This window comes from Carcharodon carcharias, chromosome 31, assembly GCF_017639515.1.
Source record: "Carcharodon carcharias isolate sCarCar2 chromosome 31, sCarCar2.pri, whole genome shotgun sequence".
NCBI classification, from domain to species: Eukaryota; Metazoa; Chordata; class Chondrichthyes; order Lamniformes; family Lamnidae; genus Carcharodon; species Carcharodon carcharias.
In genome coordinates, this window is record NC_054497.1 from 9,376,667 (window position 1) to 9,399,008 (window position 22,342).

Sequence of the window (22,342 nt, forward strand, 5' to 3'; positions counted from 1 at the left end):
TCGCTAGATTCTGCAAAGATTCCATCAAATTGGAAAGTAGCAAATATAACCCCGCTCAAGAAGGGAGGGAGGCAGGAAACTATAGGCCAGTTAGCTTGACGTCTGTTGTGGGAAAGTTGTTAGAATTGATCATTAAGGAGGTTATAGCTGGGCACATAGAAGAGCTCAAGGCAATCGGGAAAGGAAAATCATGTTTAGCCAATTTACTGTAGATTTTTGAAGGAGTAACACGTGGGTAAAGGGGAGTCTGTAGAAGTGCTGTACTTGGATTTCTAGAAGGCATTTGATAAGGAGCCACATCAAAGATTATAACGGAAAATAAAAGCGCATGGTGTAGTGGGTAACATATTAGCATGGATAGAAGATTGGCTGGCTGGCAGAAAGCAGAGAGTGCGCATAAATGGGTCTTTTTCTGATTGGCAGGATGTGACCAGTGGCATCCCATTGGGGTCTGTACTGAGGCCTCAACTTTTTTTGGTTTACGTCAATGACTTAGATGAGGGGAGTGAAGACATGGTAGCTAAATTTGCAGATTACACAAAGATAGGTGGGAAAGTATGTTGTGAAGAGGACATGAGGAGGTTGCAGATGGATATAGACAGGTTGAGTGAGTGGGCAAAGATCTAGCAAATGGAGTTTAATATGGGAAAATGTGAAGCTGTTCACTCCGGCAGGAAGAACAAAAAAGCAGGGTGTTACTTAAATGGAAAACGGCTGCATAATTCTGAGGTGCAGAGGGATCTAGGCGTTCTAGTACATAGGTCACAAAAAGTTAGTATGCAGGTACAGCAAGTGATTAAGAAGGCTAATGGAATACTATCCTTTATTATAAGAGGGATTGAACATAAAAGTAAGGATGTTATGCTTCAGTTATACAGGGAATTGGTGAGACTACACCTCGAATACTGTGTACAGTTTTGGTCTCCTTATTTAAGGAAGGATGTAAATACATTGGAGGTGGTTCAGAGGAGGTTTACTAGATTGATACCTGGAATGAGTGGGTTGTCTTATGAGGAAAGGTCAGACAGACTGGGCTTGTTTCCTTTGGAGTTTAGAGGAACGAGGGGTGATTTGATTGAAGTGTACAAGGTCCTGAATGGTCTTGACAAGGTGGACGTAGAAAAGATGTTTCCTCTTACGGTTGAGTCCAGAACTAGGGGGCACTGTTTTAAAATTAGGGGTCGCCCTTTTAGGGCAGAGATGAGGAGAAATTTTTTCTCTGAGGCCTGTGCGACTTTGGAATTCTCTCTGCCTCAGGAGGTGGTGGAGGCGGGGTCATTCGATATTTTTAAGGAGGTAGATAGATTCTCATTAGGAAAGGGAATCAAAGGTTCTCGGGGTTAGATGGGAATGTGGAAATCGAAACACAAGGGGATCAGCCATGATATTATTGAAGGGGCCAAATGGTCTAATCCTGTTCCCATTTCTTATATTCTTATGTCTATTTTTGTATGGGATATAGTCATCGCTGGCAACGCCAGCATTTGTTGCTCGTCTGTATTTTCCCTTTGGCTTGCTAGGCCATTTCAGAGGGCAGTTTGGAACCAACCACATTGCAGTGGGTCTGGAATCACATGTAGGCCAGACCAGGTAAGGATGGCAGATTTCCTTCCCTAAAAGGCATCAGTGAACCAGAAGGGATTTTACAACAATCGGGGGTCACCATTACAGATTTTATAGAAATTAAATTCCAATAGCTGCTATGGTGGGATTTGAACCCATGCCCAAAAAATTAACCTGGTTATTGGGATTACTAGCTCACTGATATTACCGCTATGCAACTGTCTCCCACTGTGGACCTGTAGAAAAAACTTTGTGTGGAATGATCTACACTTGTAAAAATTTCAGGTGTGGGATTATTTCCAGGTCCCAACCACATACGTGTTAGAGGAACACCAGCCAAGGGAGTCTTCCAGGAGGCGGCCAATTAAGAGGCTGCCTCCTCGTTTGTCATCCAATTAAAGACAGCAGGTGGTTTCCCAAAGTGGGTGGACCAATCAGAAGGCCCATTCTCTGGACGTCCGGGAGAGGTGGGTGCAGCTGTGGCAGGTAGGGAACTACGACGGTGCCTCAAGATGGAGGTGCCCTCTGAATCGTTCAGCAACCTTAAAAATAAAGAATGGCCACGGCAGTCAGGATGTCAGCTTGCAGGGTGGAACCCCTCCAGGGGACTGCCTGCGGCTGGGGCCATGGACTTCTCATCCCAGCAGCTTGGTAAGGAGGAAGGTGTTGGTGTGCTGGGTTTGATGACCTCCCCAGCGTTCCCGGCTTTAGCGTGGGGCCTATCCAACACTGGGAACGTTGGTTGGTGCCATCACCTTTGGGTTACTCGTCCAGTGACATCACCACTGTCTCCCCATGAGTTATCTACCGGCCACTATCACATGTCCCTCACCTTTGAGCTCTCTTGCCTGAGGCAGGAATGCACCAGGGTGCCAACCTGATGGCCATTTCGAGTTGTGTTCACGGTCTCGTGTCCGAACTCACCGTGGAGGGATGCTGGCATGGGGGATGGTTCCGCACTTCAAAAGGCATTATTTGGTTGTCCAGCATTTTAAGATATCCTCACGATATGAAAGATACTCGATAAATGAAAATACTCAGTGCCAGAGAATATGGGACACAGGCTCGCACGCTTGTCCCTTTACTGACTCCAGACTGTCCGATCTGAGCTCAGTGAGATTGGTAGAGACACTAAACCAATGGGGGAATTTCTTTTCCCTTAAAGAAACGGAAATTAATGTGGCTCTCAAGTATCTCTTCTTGGTTATATAACAATGTTAGAGAAACCAGGTAGCCCTCCACAGCCTCCAGCAGAGCTCCTGACAGATAAAACGCTGTTCAACAGGAGACAGCTAAAGAAATGCAGGACTAACCTTGGATGGGTCAGACTTCAAAACAGGCGGAGAAAGTGAAAAAGCAGCTTTCCACTGTATCAAACCCCGTGCTGTACCTGCCCTGGGAGTGTTTGATGGGGACATTGCAGAAGGAGCTTAACGCTGTATCTAACCCTGTGCTGTACCTGCCCTGGGAGTGTTTGATGGGGACAGTGTACAGGGAGCTTTACTCTGTATCTAACCCCGTGCTGTACCTGCCCTGGGAGTGTTTGATGGGGACAGTGTAGAGGGAGCTTTACTCTGTATCTAACCCCGTGCTGTACCTGCCCTGGGAGTGTTTGATGGGGACAGTGTAGAGGAAGCTTTACTCTTTATCTCACCCCATGCTGTACCTGTCCTGGGAGTGTTTGATGGGGACAGTGTAGAGGGAGATTTACTCTGTATCTAACCCCGTGCTGTACCTGTCCTGGGAGTGTTTGATGGGGACAGTGTAGAGGGAGATTTACTCTGTATCTAACCCCGTGCTGTACCTGTCCTGGGAGTGTTTAATGGGGACAGTGTAGAGGGAGCTTTACTCTGTATCTCACCCCATGCTGTACCTGTCCTGGGAGTGTTTAATGGGGACAGTGTAGAGGGAGATTTACTCTGTATCTAACCCCGTGCTGTACCTGTCCTGGGAGTGTTTGATGGGGACAGTGTAGAGGGAGTTTTACTCTGTATCTAACCCCGTGCTGTACCTGTCCTGGGCGTGTTTGATGGGGACAGTGTAGAGGGAGCTTTACTCTGTATCTCACCCCGTGCTGTACCTGTCCTGGGAGTGTTTGATGGGGACAGTGTAGAGGGAGTTTTACTCTGTATCTAACCCTGTGCTGTACCTGTCCTGGGAGTGTTTGATGGGGACAGTGTAGAGGGAACTTTACTCTGTATCTAACCCTGTGCTGTACCTGTCCTGGGAGTGTTTGATGGGGACAGTGTAGAGGGAGCTTTACTCTTTATCTCACCCCATGCTCTACCTGTCCTGGGAGTGTTTGATGGGGACAGTGTAGAGACAGCTTTACTCTGTATCTAACCCCGTGCTGTACCTGTCCTGGGAGTGTTTGATGGGGACAGTGTAGAGGGAGCTTTACTCTGTATCTAACCCCGTGCTGTACCTGTCCTGGGAGTGTTTGATGGGGACAGTGTAGAGGGAGCTTTACTCTGTATCTAACCCCGTGCTGTACCTGTCCTGGGAGTGTTTAATGGGGACAGTGTAGAGGGAGCTTTCCAAGGACAACAACAGTAAGTTTAAAATGGTGAAATATTTCAAAGAGTTTCACAGGACTGTTATTGAATTAATTTTAACATCAAACCATGTAAAGTAATATTAGGGCAAGTGACCAAAAACCTGGTGAAACAGCTCAGTTTTTGCGAGTGTTTTAAAGGAGAACAGAGAGGCAGAGAGAGATGGAGGATTCAGTGAGGGAATTCCAGAGCATGGGGTCCAAGCAGGTAACAGCATAGCCACCAATGGTGGACCAATTAAAATCAGGGATGCTCAAGAGACCTAAATTGGGGGAGCATGGGATCTCAGAGGGTTGTGAAGCTGGGGAGGGTTACAATGATAGGGAGGGGCAAGACCATGCAGGGATTTCTCTTAACTATACACGGACTGGTGTCTACCACATCCTCTCTCTCTCTCTCTCTCTCTCTCTCTCAGGGAGATATCTGCACACTGACTGGTGTCCCTGTCCCTCTCTCTCAGGGAGATATCTGCACACTGACTGGTGTCCCTGTCCCTCTCTCTCAGGGAGATATCTGCACACTGACTGGTGTCCCTGTCCCTCTCTCTCAGGGAAATATCTGCACACTGATTGGTGTCCCCGTCCCTCTCTCAGGGTAATACGGTGGGGGAAATGGTGGCTTCATTGGGCAAGTAATCCAGAAACCCAAGTTAATCCTCTGGGGGCATAGGTTCAAATTCCACCATAGCAGCTGGTGGAATTTAAATGCAATTTAAAAACCTAGAATTAAAAGCTGAGCCACGGTGACCATCAAAAAAATCTGGTTCACTAATGCCCTTTAGGGAAGGAAATCTGCTGTCCTTACCTGGTCTGGCCTACATGTGACTCCAGACCCACCGCAATGTGGTTGATTCTCAACTGCTCTCTGAAATGGCCCTAGCAAACCAATCAGTTCAATGGCAATTGGGGATGGGCAACAAATGCTGGACCTGCCCAGCATCTCATGAAAGAATCATTTTTAAACATATTGGTGCAGGGTCTGATGTCCCTCACTTTCTCTCTCTCTCAGGTAATGGAATGTAGATACTGAGCTCAGTTCTAATCTCCTGATTCTAAACTGTCCCAAGTAAATGTTTTTGAAAATCACAGAAGGTTTGAACTCCGACATTCAACCTTAACCAAGGTCAGCACTGTTAGAAAAATCAACCCTTTAAAGGGGAAACTGCGAATCTCCTCCTACTCAATATGTAAAGAGAGAGAGAGAGAGAGACTGAATGAGGGAAGGGGGTTAGTGAAAGAGAGGGATAGAGAGAAATGGGAAGAGAAAGAGATAAAGTAGGGGGAAAGAGGAAAAGAGCACGAGAGAGTGAAAGAATGTACAGATGGACGAGATGGACCTGTGGACAAATGGGATTATTGAAAGGTAATAAAGGTGATTGAAAGAGATAGAGATAGAGAAGGAAAAACAGATGCAGAGGATCTGGATAGATGGAGAAGGGTGAGGAGGGAGTGGAGTAGAGGAGAGGGGGAGACAGAGAAAAAAAGACGGCGAATGAGAACAAGAAAACAGAGAAAAGATAGATAGAAAAAGAGAACAGAGAAGAGAAAACAGAATTGTAAGGAAAGGGGAATAGACAGAGAGAGAGAGAAAAAAGAGAGCAAGAGCGTCCTCCACTCTCTTACTGCAACCTCGTACATCAAGGAGAGAGAGAGAGAGAGAGTGAGAGATTGAATACAGGACACTGGAGAGCCAGCAGCAGGCATGAGCAGTCGATCCAGGTCAGAGTTATAAATAGTGACTCACGAGGAATGAGGACAATGATGGGCAAGGGCCTGCGACACACATTGCCCACCTTGCTCAGTCCACCAATCAGCAGAGTGTGTCTTCTCCCAGTCACTCACACGTGGCCTGTGCTTCTCAATAATGTTTGGCAGCAGCTGTCCAGCCCTCCGCATTCAGCCTTTCCTGTGCCAGTCACTTGCACAGAACAAGGTCAACAGCAACACAGAAATCGCCTTCTGTCAGCGCTAACTCGGCTTTCAAACTGGAAACTTTTCCTCAGTGACAGAAGCTAAGGCCAGAGATAGCTCTTGAGTGCGAGGCAGGCAAATAACTCCCCACCCCTACACCCCCAATAACCCATCCAATTTCTCCTTTCTCTCCGGATTGTCTCTACCCCTCTTAAGAGTGTGCGCCAACGCCTCTCCTCTAGACATAAGCCTAGACACAGAGAGTATATCACTGTCTGACACAGAAGAGGAGGCCATTCAGCCCATTGATTTCAATGCTGGCCCTTTGAAACGGCAATCCAATTAGTCCTATGTCATTGAATCTTAATGCACAGAAGAAAGCCATTCAGTCCATTGTGCCTCTAGGCAACTATTCAACTGTAGCGGCTTCATCACATGGCGAACCACTTGATGTCCAATATGAGTCATTACAATCTGCCCCTCCCCCTACCACCCACCCTGCCCCACACTCTAGGGCGGTTGGGGGAGGTGGGGGCGAGATGGGGAAGGTGGGGGCAGTACAGAGGCCCCTGTGGCAGGCCTAGCTGAAATCCCCTCTCAGCACAGACCTGAAATTTGAAGACAGACCTTCTTGGGTCATGTAATTCAGTCTTAGACTGTCCACCAAACAATAGAGAGACCAAGGATACTATAAACTAACCACAGTCACCCCGAAACAGGTTAGCACATTGCCTGAAGAGCACGTTTCTCTCTGAGCCACAGGAGGAGACCATTCAGCCCTTCTTGGCCTATTCTACCATTCAATCAAAGCATAGCTGATGAATACCTCAACTCTATTCACCCAAAATTGCCCCATACCTCTTACTACCCATGTGCCCCCCACAAAAAAAGGGCTATTGACTTGAGTCTTAGAAAACTTAGAGCAGGGGTTCCCAAAATGTGGGTCATGACCCTTAAGGGGGTCAGGAGGAGACATTTTGAGGTTCCCCCAGGGGCAGCAATGGTTGCCATGGAGCTTGGACTGAGTTTTGACAAAAGCAAGAGCCCTTTAGCTTTTTGTGTTGTTTTTCTGTTGGTGGGTGTGACTTAATTGTCTGTTTCCTGGGGTCCGATGGCTGCAGCCACAGCCTGTAAAATAAGATCTGGGACTTTATTCAGGGCAAATTAAAAACAGATTTTTAAACAACAAATACCTCCCCCCTCCACCCACTGCTGAAAAACCCTCAACACCTCCCCACTCCCCCCACTTCTACTCAACAACACCGCCCCACCACCACCCCACCCACCATCCACCTTCCCCCACCAACCCCCGACCTCCAGTGGTCGCTCTGGGGTTAGGTGATTTCTGAGGCATTAACACGGGAGCCACATCGAGAAAAGGTTTGGGAAGCAGTGACTTAGCTTAGGAGGAGAGATCACAAAAACTAGCCGGGTATTCCACCGAATATGGAGATTGAGGTTTTTAGGAGTTTGGAAGGGTTTGACAGGGCAGAATGGTCTTGTGGCACAGTGGGTAATGTCCCTACCTCTGGGCCAGAAGCTCGGGGTTCAAATCTCACTCCAGGATTTAATGGCCATGGAAGGTGCATTCATAATGTGGCCAAACAGGTTGATTATCGGCCTATAAGTCCTTCCAATAGGCCTGATGGCTGGGAGTGAGAGAGTTTCCTGGCCAGCCATATAGCAGAAGGCACTGGCAAACCACTGTAGGACTTTGCCAAGCGTAATCATGGACCAATCCAATGGAAGTCCATGGTCGCCAACACCTCTTAGGGCAAGGTATGTGGAGGAGGAGATTAGAGGGGGGGAAAAGAATCTGCTAGTTGCGGGGGGGTTGGATTCAAGGGGACATAACCTTAAAATCAGAGCTAGGCTATTCAGGACAGAAATTAGGGAAACGGTCCTTCACACACAAAGGGTAGCAGGAGTGTGGATCTCTTTAGGGAGGAGCAACAAATGCTGGCCTAGCCAGCGATGGCCACATTCCCACGAACGGATAAATAAAAAACAAAACTCTCTCCCAGAGAAAGAGGTGGATGCTGGCTCAAAAAAATAGGCCAGTTTGTCTATTTAGGGCAGAGGGTGGCAGACACAATGGCAAAGTCAGAGGAAGGACAGAGATAGCCAGAAGTAATTTTGTGACGATGAAGGATGTGTTAACAAGAAAACTCAAGCTTGTAACAAGGAACGAAACCCAGGGGGTGCGACATTCGATCAGCTTCCTGTCTGCCTCAGGAACCTGGACAACAAATAAAGATATGTGGAAGGAAATAGAGGCCTTTGGAATGTGGATGCTAAGACATTTGCTAAAAATGAGCACACAGACCATAAGGCAAATGAAGAGGTGCTTGAAATAGTAGGAGCAATGAGAACTCCAACAAGAGACACCCAGAAAAGAAAGTATCAGTATTTCTGCCATTTGATCAGAGCTGAATAGCTACGGAGATCTCTGCCAGAACAAGTACAGAAAAAAATCAGAACAGGGAACGGGATGCGATTTTGCCATACGGAAGCAAGTGTTGGACGATTAGTGGAACATTGCAGAGAAGAATTCAGGCTGCAGAGTTGTGGTTTTTGAAACAAATAATAAAGTTATCCAGGACAAGTCACACCACCAATGAAGTGATGCTGGTAAACTCTGAGACTAAAATGAACTTGGCCGACCACGATCAGGAAGAGGCAGTTGGAATTTCTTGGGCACGGAATAAGAAATCATGATTTGGAAAGTCTGATGCTGACGGGAAAGATCGATGGTAAAAGAGATTGAGGCAGATGAAGAGCGACCTTTCTAAAGAGCCTCACAAACTGGATGAGTGTACCACCAACGAAGATGGGCCAGGCCTCTAGAGCAAGATTAACACGGAGGTCCATGGTGGCCAATGCCCTCTTAGGGCATGGTACCTTGCTTTTATATCTGCAGGACTAGAAATCATGCTTCATGCATACAAAGCCCTGGTTAGTCCACATCTGGAGTGCCATGAACAATTCTAGGCACCAGACCTAAGTGAGGGAGCACAGGGTAGATTTACTAGGTGATACCTGGATTCTAAGGGTTAAGCTCTAAGGAGAGATGACCATATCCACTTGTGTACAAGTCAAGTTTCTCAGACCACGCTCTTAGCCAAAAGGAAGGGGGTCGACTTATACACGAGTAATATTTTGAAGGGGTTGAAGTCCAGCCCTCCCCTTCAGCTCGCTGTTTACAGCGGTACATCAGCCGATTGGGAGACTGTTCCTGCCAACCCCCCCCTGAAACTAGCACAAAAGGAGCCAAAAAGGTATTTTTATTATTCTGCGCAGACGAGGAGTTGAGCAGCCACCTTCAAATGAGTAGGTTGGCATTAGGCTGAGTTTGACTTCAGCGGCGAGTGGGTGGTAAGTAGGAGGAGTTTGGACATTTTTTTAGCCAAAACATTGACTTATACACAAGGATGACTGTTATTTGAGGATATATGGTACACGAATTAGGTTTATATTCCCTAAATTAAGGTTAAGCGGTGAGTTGGTCAAAATTAGAACCAGACGTTTCAGGAGTGAAATTAGGAAACACTTCTTCACACACAAAGAGTGGCAGAAATTTGGAACTCTCCTCCGCAAATGACAATTGATGCTAGAGCAATTATTCATTTTAAATCTGTGGTTGATAACCAACGGTGCTATGGGACATGGAGCAAAGGCAGGTTTTTAAAAATTCGTTCATGGAATATGGGCATCGCTGGCTGGCCCAGCAATTGTTGCCCATCCCTAATTGCCCTTGAGAAGGTGGTGAGTGAGCTGCCTTCTTGAAGCGCTGCAGTCCATGTGGTGTCGGTACACCCACAGTGCTGTTAGGGAGGGAGATCCAGGGGCAGCATTGTTTAGGTTAGCATGCGGGCATGATTGGCAGGCCCAGGAAATGCCGGGGAATGGACCTCTGACCACGATTTGACGCTGGCTGGCCAATTAACGCCCAGCCAGCCTGAAGCATGCCAACATGCTTAGCGCTGCCGGGGGGAGGGATGGGAGGAGGATGGGCGCTGACATAAGCATGGGCGAGCATAGAATGAAGGCTCCCCGAAGGCAGGGATCTGCCTCAGGAGCTGGAGACTTTAAAACCGATGAATAAAGATTTAAAAATCATGAAAAAAATGTCCATGCATCACAATCAGTCACCTCAACATGATAAAATTTGGCACCTGATCGGATCGGGCACATGGCCACATGCCAACCTAAGAATTCTGTCCCAGGATTTTGACCCAGCGACAGTGAAGGAACGGCCGATATGTTTCCAAGTCGGGATGGTGAGTGGCTTAGAGGGGAACTTGCAGGTGGTGGTGTTCCCATCTATCTGCTGCCCTTGTCGTTCAAGATGGTAGTGGTCGTAGGTTTGGAAGTTGCTGTCTAAGGAGTTTTGGTGAGTTCCTGCAGTGCATCTTGTAGACAGTACACACTGCTGCTACTGTTTGTTAGTGGTGGAGGGAGCGAATGTTTGTAGATGGCCAGTCAAGTGGGCTGCAGGTATATGGAGTTAGATCAGCCATGGGTTCAATGAATGGTGGAATAAGCTCGAGGGGCTGAATGGCCTTCTCCTGTTCCTCCACTCCAATGTTCTTGTGCCACAATATATTTAACCAAGGTTCACTTCTCTCGCCCACACAAACCTTTGACTTTTTCACCCTTGTTGAGTTGAATTTCATCGTCTCCCTGTGGCTGGTACGATTTCACCACCACAAACACCCTGCCAGGTACAGCACTGTACAGCTTGCGTTTCGGCCTCCAGCCCAGTGTTCCAGCCGCGTTACTGACTGCGGAGCTGTAAACAAAGATAGATGTCAGTCTCCAGGGCAGCCTCCAGCTCCTCAAGGGGATGGACATTGCTTTAAAACCCACAGATGACAGCAGGAGTCAAAACCCCTGGTTCTCACTCAAAGTGGGGAACTGAGGGAAGTCTCACCTTATTACACATGTTTATTTGTGCAGATAGAGCAGAGAGAGCCACAGGCAGATAGAGAGAGGGGCAGAAAGAGAGATAGGGAGAGAGGGGGAGACAGAGAGGGAGGGGGCAGAAAGAGAGAGAGTGGGAGACAGAGAATGGGAGACAGAGAGAGGAGGAGGGAGAGAGATGGGGAGACAGACAGAAGGGTGAGCAGGGGAGACAGAGCCAGGAGAGATGGTGAGGGGGAGGGATGGAGAGGGGGGAGACAGAGAGTGGGGAACAGAGAGATGGAGAGACAGAGAGGGGGGAGGCAAAGAGAGGGAGGAGACAGAGAGAGGGAGAGACAGAGAGAGGGGGAGACAGAGAGAGCGGGGGAAGACAGAGGGTGGAGGGAAGACAGGCAATGGGGGAGACAGAGAGGGGGAGACAGGCAGCGGTGGGGACACAGTCAGTGGGGGTGGACAGACAGCAGGCGGAGACAGACAACGGAGGGATACAGTCAGCGGGGGAGACAGAGATAAAACAGAGAGAAAAGGGAGACAGGACAGACAAAGACAGATAAAGAAACCAGCAAAAAATGATAAGCAAAAGGCAAGGCAGAAACTGTCAAACTGAATTAAGGAAAGAGAAAGACAAAGAGACTGATGGAGCTGTAGAAAAATAAATAAAAAAGCAAATCAGAGAGAGAGGGAGAGAGACAGAGAGAAAGAAAGGGAGAGACGGAGAAAGAGACAGAGATAGACAGAGACAGAGAGAAAGAGACAGAGAGAGAATCAGAGACAGAGAGACAGAGGCAGAGGACAGATAGTTGCAAAAACTGGCAGAGGGAGGCACACAGGAAGCAGAAAGAGAGGGAAACATACAAGAAGCAAAGGGTTTCATCAGCTCCTAGGGAGAATTTACTCTGCAACTTTGCATTTCTCAATTCAGTGTTCACTCTATACATTGGGTGAAGTGGGCCCCAGTCATTAATTTATTTACAGCTTTTTGGAACTACATGGAAAATTGAGGTTAAAACTCCACCACATGCATCACACCAGTACACAAGTGAGAAATGGATCCCCTCCTGATCACAAGGGCAGTTTCACACCCCCAACAGTGGCAAAGAGAGTCACATCCAGAGATACATATCCTCCCTTCTCCATCGAATACACTCTCTCTATCTCTATTTCTCTCTCTCTCTCTCTCTCTCTCCCTCCTTCCACAGTCCCATTTTAAAGAAGGGGTGAAAGAAACAAATTCTGAGGTGCCAAATTCAAGTGAACAGCCTCCCAGTTTGAATGTTTGAAAGTGCTGTGCTGCGTTACTCAAAGCTTTGGGGGAGAGGAGAGAGGTGAAGGTGGCAGAAGAGGGGGATCGATTGGGGGGTGGGGGGGTGGTCCTGGGGAGGTGAGGGAGATTGGAATGGGGGAAAGGGGGAAGAGGTCAAGGAGGTGGCAGTTGCTGGTGAGAGGTCAGGGATCGGAGGAGGGGGGTTGATCATGTACCCACATAGGTCGCCGTGGTAGCAGGGCTGGTTCAACCTTCATGTGTGAGGCTGCGAAATTTGAAAATGAAGGCTGCCATCTATAATGAGAGGCTGGATGAGTAATGTAAAACACAGCACGGGGCTCAAAGCACATTTCCTCTTCGTCTCTGGCCCTCAATAAACTTGGTACTTCATCTGAAACCTGTCTGGCTGTGGGATGTCACTGCTGGACCTCCTCCCCTGCTTCCCCAGCAAGGGGAAACTATTCGGAGGTGAAGACACCCCAGCACCCATTGAGAAAGAAGCGTCGTTCGAAGGATAGACCCAAAAGGAATTCTTTCAGCCCTCCCCCCACCTTTGAGGGAGGGAGGGAGGGACAGTCTGTGTAGCAGCCCTGCCGCAATGACAACTCTTGTGATCCTCATGCCGCCTGGACTAAGACTGTCAAAAGACAAACCTCTCCACAAATAAACCACTAGATGGAAACAGTGAGCTGGAACCATAGAATGCTACAGCCCAGAAGGAGGCCATTTGGCCCATTGTACCTGTGGCGGGCTCCTTCAAAGAGCTATCCAATCAGTCCCACTCCCTGCTCTTTCCCCAGGGCTCTGTAGTTTTGTTCCCTTTCAAGATCATTAACCAATTAAAAAATAAAATTGTTTTAAGGAGGTGAATTAATTTGTGACTTGCAACTTAACACGGAGTGTGGGTTACAACTAATAGCTTTATGAAGAGGGGTCACCATTCCACACCCTATGAGTGACGTATTGCTGTGCATTATCAGAACGACACAGATGGAGGACATTCAGCCCATCTTAAGTCATTCATCCAGAGGGATCTCAACCTCCTGCCATTATAATATCCAATCGTTTCTTAAATCATGGTTTATCCTGCGCACAAAAGTGCTTTTTGTCATTAGTGTTCGGGTGATCTTCAGCATTCAAGGCCGGTGACTCAAAAACCAGGCATAAATTCAAGGTGTGTCCAAATCAGTGTTTCTAAGGTACTTTACCGTGTGTAAATAGAGGAGCTGTGCAAAGGCACCATTGTCCCACTGATCGCCGCTGACACTGCAATTTATTTTGGCCACAAGGCAAGCTAACACTAAAACCCTTTTGTAAAAACTTGTGCTGCCCCAGATATAATATTTTCTGTACAGGATGTAACGTTGCCCTGTGTGTAACTGAATTAGATGGGTACAGATTATTTGTGAGTTTATTCCACACAAACTGTCTAAGAAACTTCCTGACATTGGTTCTAAAATTACCTTTTACAAGGGCTAAAAGAGTTAAGTTATAAGGACGAGCTGCACAGACTAGGCTTGTCATCCCTGGAATATGGAAGATTAAGGGGTGCTCTAATTAAGGTGTTTAAGATGAATAACGGATTTCATAGGATACTTAGAGAGAAACCATTTCTTTGGTTGAGGGGGGGCACAGCACAAGGAGGTGCAGCATTAAAATAGGGTTCAGGAAGCATTTCTTCACACAAAGGGGAGTGGAAATCTGGAAACTCTCCCCCAAAATGCTGTTGAGGCTGGGGTTCCACTGAAACTATCAAAGTTGAGCTTGATCGATTGTCGTTAGGTTGGGATATTCAGGGTTACGGACCCAAGACAGTGTTTGGAGTTCAGCTACAGATCGTCTATGATCTAATTGAATGGCGGGACAGGGTCAGGGGGCTGAATGGTCTCCCCCTCTTCCTACATTCCTAGCTTGAATCTGTGGAGCCTCGTACCATTCTTGGGATTTAATCCATTCCTGTAATATCTCATAACCCCGATATGACCATCCACCAGATACCTTCTTTCCCGGGCACAAGTCCAAGACTCTCCAGTATCTCCTCATCATTCAGACTCCTGACAGCCACAATTAGTCTCAGGACCTTTGGCTGCTCTGCCGCTGATGTCGCTCCTGCATCTCCACAACCAGAATGGGAAGCAGTTCTCAGGCTATGGTGTTGCTCACTTGCACACTTTACAGTACTTCCCCCACCCAAAATCAAATGCAAGTAAGATTGAGAGGTTTAATGGTTCACCACATTCAACCTGGTGCCCTTTGGACATGTACCAGTGCCACAGCACTGTGCCCAAGGGAACAAAATCATCAATCCCATTCACATGGACCATGTAATGGGAGTCTTGTCATACTAAAGAAAAAGATGTCACACTGGTGGGATATGCAGCACATTGATTAGACAGTGTAGAGGGAGCTTTACTCTGTATCTAACCCTGTGCTGTACCTGTCCTGGGAGTGTTTGATGGGGACAGTGTAGAGGGAGCATTACTCTGTATCTAACCCTGTGCTGTACCTGTCCTGGGAGTGTTTGATGGGGACAGTGTAGAGGGAGATTTACTCTGTATCTAACCCCGTGCTGTACCTGTCCTGGGAGTGTTTGATGGGGACAGTGTAGAGGGAGCTTTACTCTGTATCTAACCCCGTGCTGTACCTGTCCTGGGAGTGTTTGATGGGACAGTGTAGAGGGAGATTTACTCTGTATCTAACCCCGTGCTGTACCTGTCCTGGGAGTGTTTGATGGGACAGTGTAGACGGAGCTTTACTCTGTATCTAACCCTGTGCTGTACCTGCCCTGGGAGTGTTTGATGGGGACAGTGTAGAGGGAGCTTTACTCTGTATCTAACCCCGTGCTGTACCTGCCCTGGGAGTGTTTGATGGGGACAGTGTAGAGGGAGCTTTACTCTGTATCTAACCCCGTGCTGTACCTGTCCTGGGAGTATTTGATGGGGACAGTGTAGAGGGAGCTTTACTCTGTATCCATCCCCATGGTGTATCTGTCCTATGATTGTCTGAAATTTGGCATTCTTGCATTTGTCCTGATGAGAAGCTTCAGCAACATGCCTCTCTTTTCAACAATATTCTTATACTCCTTCTTCCTAATTGCTTGCTCTAGCATGGATGCTCTTTGACCCACTCCCCTGCACCATCACCTCCCCCGGCCAGTCTCCCCACCCACCACATCACTGCTGTGGTACCTGAGGCGGCCACGCTGTTTCTTGGGGTCCTCACCCTGCCGGCTGCGGGAAGGGGAGCGGCTGCGGCCTCCCCGGGGGTTGCTGACGCTCCGCAGCGTGCCGTTGGGGTTCCTGGGAGCCTGGCTGGCCGAGAAGGAGAGCCACTCGGGAATGTTGAGGTTGTTGTCGCTGCTGGAGCGCTGGAGCATGTGCGGGATGGTGAGTGTGTTGTGTCCATCCCTCCTCTGGGGGGTGTAGCTTGGCGTTTCCTTAAACGGAACTGTCGGAAGACACAACTTTGAGATGAGAACACAATGGAACAGCAGCCAGCCAGGAGCAAGAGTTAGCACGTTGAATGCAGTAGCATTTACACATAGTGTTTCTCCCAGCATCTGGAGTTTCATCAACAATAGCATAACCTCATTTATATGGTGCCTTTAATGTACCAAATATGTGACAAGGTGCTACTATACAGGATCATTGTCAAACAAAACACATAAGAAGTTATTAGGATGTTTGGTGAAAGATGTAAGTTTCAGGAGAGTTCAAAGGAGCATGGGGAGGTGGAAAGGTTTAGAGAGGGAATTCCAGAGCTTAAGGCCCAGGCAGCTGAAGGCCCGGCCGCCAGTGGCAGAGTGATTAAAATCAGGGAACGCTCAAGAGGCCAGAATTAGAGGAGTGCAGGGATCTCGGAGGGTTGGAGGAGATTACAGAGATAGGGAGGAGCGAGGTTTGATTTGAAGAAAAGGACGTGAATTTTAAAATCGAGACGTTGCCGGACCGGAATCCAACATCGGCCAGCAAGCACAGGGATGATAAGGGAAACAGAGTTCCAACAGCAGAGTTTTGGATAAAGCCAAGCTTACGGGGAGTGGAAAAGGGGGAGGCTGCCAGGAGAATGTTGGAATCATCGAACCCAGAGATGGTGAAGGCATGGGCAAGCGTTTCAGGAGCTGCTGTGGGAAGGGCAGAGTTGGGTGAGTGGTCAGTGGGTGAGGCATTGATTTCAGACATGCCCCTTCCTGAGTCAAATAATCACTGGGCCCTTGTGGGTTCCTTATGTGCTGAGGCTTCCTGATAAAATAATGGTCACCACATGGACTGCAGCGGTTCAAGAAGGCAGCTCACTCACCACCTTCTCAAGGGCAACTAGGGATGGGCAGTAAATGCTGGCCCAGCCAGCGACACCCACATCCTGTGAGGTGGCAAAGGGGAATCAGTCCCAACGGAGTTGATGGTTGGACCAGACACTGTCCAAATGGACAACTGCTGTGGCTGTAGGGAACACAATGGCCAGAATAAGCCTCTAGAGTTGTTCTGTTCAAAGATCACTTGCTGTCACCTTGCACCTTGTAGCCAATGACCTTGAATTACCACGAGAGCTCCAGACAAAAGGTTAAATCTGGAGAATTCCCGCCTAAACTCCAGGCATGGAGGGACTGGGATGTGTGACAATGATGGGAAATATAAGATAAAGCCCCAGATGATTTGGTTTAGGATTAGGTTTCAGGGTTAGGATTAGGGCTTAGATCACACCCACATTGTCAGCCTCCAACGTACCAATGTCCGAGTCTTTGTGATTCTTGATGAACTCGCCCAGCTCGAAGTTTCCTGCAATAATGGCAACCTGGGTAGAAAGAAAGAGAGAGCTTTAGCCAAGGGCCTTCACATAGCCATCTCCTGGCTGGCTGTCAACTCTCACACTCCGTTTGTAGTTTATTCATCATTCACATTGAGTGGCAGGCACACATCAAGAACATAGCACAGCACACACCAAATAATAGCCTGCTCAGTGCCAGATAACAGCTTGTGTGTGTGTCTGCCTGTCAGCCCCTGTACAGGTACAGTTCTGGTCACTACATTTCAGGCAGGGTGTGATCACACGAGGGAGGGTAGAGAGGAGATGGACAGAGAACGTTGCCAGGGACAGAGAATTTTAGCAATGAGGAAAGATTGGATGGGCTGGGATAGCTTTTCTTTGGAACAGAGGAGGTCGAGGAGGAATTTAATCAAGGTGTGTAAAATTACGAGAGGCCTAGGTGGAGTGGGGAGGAAGGGCTAACCAGGGGGCATGGATTTAAAGCCATTGCTTGAAGGATTAAAGGAGAGATGCAGAATTTTTTTTGCATCCAGGGGTTGCTGGGTGTCTGGAACTTAATGCCGGGATAGGCTGCCCACACTGTCTGAAATCTTGGGTAGATGCAGAAACCCTCATCACATTTAAAAAGTCCATGCATATGAAGATCATGGACCAAGAACTGGGATTAGGTTCAAAGGTTCTTTAACAGCTGGCAGGGACATGATGGGCAGAATGGCCTCCTTCTGGGCATAAATTTTAATGATTCTATGTACCAAGAGACAGCGTATGAGTGTCTCAGTGTCAGCGCCTGTTCTAGACAAGGTGAACACTAACACCAGCAGGACAGAGCTTTAGCGAGAAGGACAAGATGTGTGGTGTGACTTGTTGATGAGAAAATAGGACTCACAGTGTTGGCTTTTACAGAGCGTCTAGCTTAGAAAAGTAAAAGGTCATAAAAAAGGTCAGCTCAAATCAAACCTTGATCTTACATTTCATCGTGCCAGCTGGACTCAGTGGTAGCGGGACTCGTCTGAGGCAGAAAGCTGTGGGTTCAAAATCCACCCTCCTCCAGAACATGGGCTTGTAATATAGGTTGGCATTCCAGTGCAGCTCAGAGGGAGTGCTGTATTCGCAAAGATTGGATGAGATGTTTAACCACGTACCCTTTGCACGTTAAGTGCAACTCGCCAAGGCTCCTTCAACAGCATCTCCCAAAACCGTGACCTCTACCACCTAGAAGGACAAGGGCTGCCGGCGCATGGGAACACCACCACTTGCAAGTTACATGTCAACCTGACTTGGAACTAAATCGCCTTTCCTGCACTGTCGCTGGGTCAAAATCCTGGAACCCCCTCGCTAACAGCACTGTGGGTGTACCTACACTACATGGACTGCAGCAATTCAAGAAGGCAGCACACCACCACCTTCTCAAGGGGCAATTAGGGATGGACAATAAATGCTGGCCTGGCCAGTGACGCCCACATCCCATAAATGAATAATAAAAAAGTGTTTGGTTCCTTGAAGTGGGGGTTAAATCCACAGAATTATAGAAGCAAAGAGGCAACCAACTGAGCCAAGTTGATACAGTGTAAAAAACAAATCGCTCCATTTACCACTGATGGGCAACAAAGATTATTTGATTAATGAGAAAACCCAAAGGCCTTGGCTCAAAGTATGGGATGACGCTACATTACAGACTAAACCTAGGCAGTGAGGTCAATCAAGAAATACCAACCAGATTGTGCTCAGATTAACAGGTCTGTTGGTCAAGGGGTAAGGGAAGACTGAGAGGAAACGGGGACCCTGAGAGATTCTAGATTCTAGGAAAGAATGGGTTAAAGTAGATGATGGTACGGTGAACCTCAATTTCAACTTAATCAAGTAACAGAAATAAACCTTAAGTTTATCCACCAGTCAAGGTTGGGATCTCCTCTGAGTAACGCAGTCACGAAACATTCCCCAAACTCTGCTTGTTAAGCGCCCTTGCCTGGAAATCTAGGCCAGTCTCATCTGGGGGATTGAGAGCTCAAAATAAAGCTGTGCCATTTTCTTATTTCAAAATCCAAGGGCACCGTCCAATGCAAAGATAAATACGCTGGCCTCTTCAACTCATACTGAAATATATCTAGGTCGTACAAAGAGGCACCAATCAACTACCAGAGCATTTCAGAATTCCCTGCATTCATTAGCTTCCATCAATCATTACTGCGAATGTGTTGTGTGCTCATTAATGTAAGGAGGAGAGACCATTTTTCAATTCGGGGGGTAGTTTTGCCCCACCAAGTTGGCCTTACCAACAGACCTGGCCAACACACTCACTGGCAGTCATTAAATGGTGGACAACAGGGTAGAGGGGCAGAACAATCCCGCTAATTCCTGCACCACCCTGTGAACTCTGTCTGGTACCCTCATTGGACATGGAATTGAATTGCTGCAGTGCAGAAGGAGGCCATTTGGCCCATCGTGTTGGTACCAGCTCTCCGAATTAGCAACTCTCCTGGCACCATTCCCCCACCTTCTCCCTGTAACCCTGCACATTCTTCCGTTTCAGGGAATAATCCAATCCCTCTTGAATGCCTCAATTGAAGCTGCTCCCCCAACACTCTCAGGCAGTACAAGCCAGATCCTAACCACTTGCTGCATGAAAAAGTTTCTCCTCATGTCTCCATTGCTTCTTTTTCCAATTATTTTAAATCTGTGCCCTCTGATTCTCGATCCTTCCTCCAATGGGAACAGTTTCTCCCAGTCTACTCCACTCTTGATTTTGAACACCTCAGTCAAATCTCCTCTCAACCTTCTGTTCTCTGAGGAAAACAGTCCCAACTTCTCCAATCTATCTACGTAATTGAAGTTCCCCATCCCTGGAACCAGTCTCATGAATCTTTCCTCTCATATCCATTCCTTCAATTCCGACAACAGGACAAGATGTCCTCGGGCAATTAGTGAGACAATGCTCACTATTACAGATACCCAACAGAGAACATCTTTCCAAATGTCTTCATAATCTGTGACTCTTCGCCATTCCAAATATTAATCATTGGTTGCATGAAGTCCTGAGATCACATTTTGTTTCTATCTATGACCCCCTACACCCACCCCTCCCCCCGTCCCTGACCCTCTCCCTACATTATGTCTTAAAAAGGTTATGTTAAACTTGTGTCAAATCTTGGTCAGATTACACTTGGAATACTGTGAAGAGTTCCAGTCACATTGTCACAAAGAGGATGTAGAGCCGTGGGGAAGATGCAAAAAAGATTTACAATGAGAATACCAGAACAGAGAGATTTTAACCATCAGGAAAGGTTGAATAGACCAGGAGTCTTTTCTCAAGAAAAGAGAAAGCTGAGGAGTCTTAAAGTTAGCTAAAGTTAAAATAGAGGCCTTAAAGTTAGGGAAGGTCTTGACAGTGTTAATGCAGGAAAGTTGTTTCCACTTGCGGGGACTCTAAAGCTAAGGACTGTAAATATAAGATCATCACTAATAAATCCAACAGGGAATACAGGAGAAACTTCTTTACACAGAGAGAGGTGAGATTGTGGGACTCGCTACTACAGGGAGGAACTGAGGTGAGTAGTACTGATGCATTTGAGGGGAAGCTGGATTAGTACATGAGGAAGAAAGGAATAGAAGGATATACTGATAGAATGAAATGAAGAGAATGGGAGGAGGTTCAGTTGAAGCATAAACACCAGCAGTTGGACCAAATGTCTGGTTTCTGTGCTGTAATTTCAATGTAAAAGTTTAGAGAGCCCACTCTGATGTACAATGTATTGCTGCCACTGTCTACACTATATAGTTTCCTTCATTGCCCTGATTGGGGCCCATAGCCAATTGGGTTCAGACTCGTCCAATTAGTTCTGCAAAGGATGGTTGGAAGCGATAATGAAACCACACCTAAACAAACGCAGCTTCATCTCGTACTTCTGAATGTTCAATTCCAGTCAGAGGGAAGCTTGATTTGACAGTAAAATCCCACGCCAATCACTTATCCCCAGAACTGCTTCAAGGTGTTGAAGGATTGTTAGTTCCCCAGCCAGCCTCAAATTCAGAGTGGGGATCAATAACTCCCACTCCAGGTTTTGACTCTAGCAGGGGTTTGCAAGCTGGGGGCTGTGAGGGGGAATGTCAAATGTGGATTTCTGTCAGATTGGTATTCCATTGGTATTTAATCCTGAGATCGGGATTCCATCAATAGCTACTGGTCAGATCAGAATAGGAAATTACCTGTCAGAATCTGTATTTCATTGGTAGAGTCCTGATCCTGAAGAGCTGAGAGGGGCTAAACTATGATAAACTATCTCATTTGAATGAATCAATACTAAAGGCAACTTTTACATCACTAAATATCAATAAATAGTATCACTGTATCAATCACACTACAGTAAGGCATTTTATCTCACTTATCTTCCCAATATTTTCAGTGCATAATCCAGGCTGCTGATGGATGGATGCACTGCCAGAGAGACAGCACAGAGGGAGTGCTGCATTGTCAGAGAGATAGAACAGAGCAGGTGCTGCATTGTCAGAGGTGCCTTACAGAGGGAGTGCTGCATTATCAGAGGTGCCGTACTGAGTGAGCGCTGCATTGTCAGAGGTGCCATACTGAGGGTGTGCTGCAAGGTCAGAGGTGTCATACTGAGGGATTGCTGCATTGTCGAGGTTCCGTACTGAGGGAGTGCTGCATTGTCAGAGGTGCCATACTGAGGGAGTGCTGCATTGTCAGAGGTGCCATTCTGAGGGAGTGCTGCATTGTCAGAGGTGCTGTACAGAGGGAGTGCTGCATTGTCAGAGGTTGAGGGAGTGCTGCATTGTTGGACGTGTTTCAAATTAGAAATGTTATTTTTGGGATGCAATCTATCTCATCTGAATGAATCAATACTATGCTTCTAATTCTTCCCTCACGGAAGCTTGTTCCATAGAATGACTAATCATGCACTGAAATACTGTTTAGAATCATTTGGCCATTTGGCCCCTCGAATCTTTTCCACTGTTCAATATGTCATGGCTGATCTGATTATGGCCTTAACTCCATTCTCCTATTGTCCTCCTAACCCTTGACTCCCTTGTAGATCAAAAATCTGTCCAACTCAGCGCTGAATGTATTCAATGACCCAGCCTGCACTGCTCTCTGGGGAAGAGAATTCCCAAAGACTGACAACCCTCGGAGAGAAGAAATTTCTGCTCATCTCAGTTTTAAATGGGAGTCCACTTACCTTGAAACTGTGTCCCCTGAGTCTAGATTCCCTTGTGTGTGTGTGTGTGTGTGTGTGTGTAGGAGGGGAAACATCCTCTCAGCATCTACCCTGTCAATCCCCTTTCTTATATGTCTGATATGTTTCAATAAGATCACCTTTCATTCTTTGTGTGTGTGTGTGTGTGTG

General features: G+C 47.2%; 1 protein-coding gene across 1 annotated transcript in view; it reads right to left on the reverse strand.

Annotated features, from left to right (window-relative positions):
- LOC121271497 (SH3 and multiple ankyrin repeat domains protein 1-like) overlaps positions 1-22,342 on the reverse strand; it is a 389,623-nt gene that overhangs the window by 314,357 nt on the left and 52,924 nt on the right. The window contains 3 exon segments of the mRNA XM_041177480.1: positions 10,669-10,820; positions 15,404-15,662; positions 16,943-17,009. Of these exon segments, the coding sequence (XP_041033414.1) occupies positions 10,669-10,820; positions 15,404-15,662; positions 16,943-17,009 (478 nt within the window).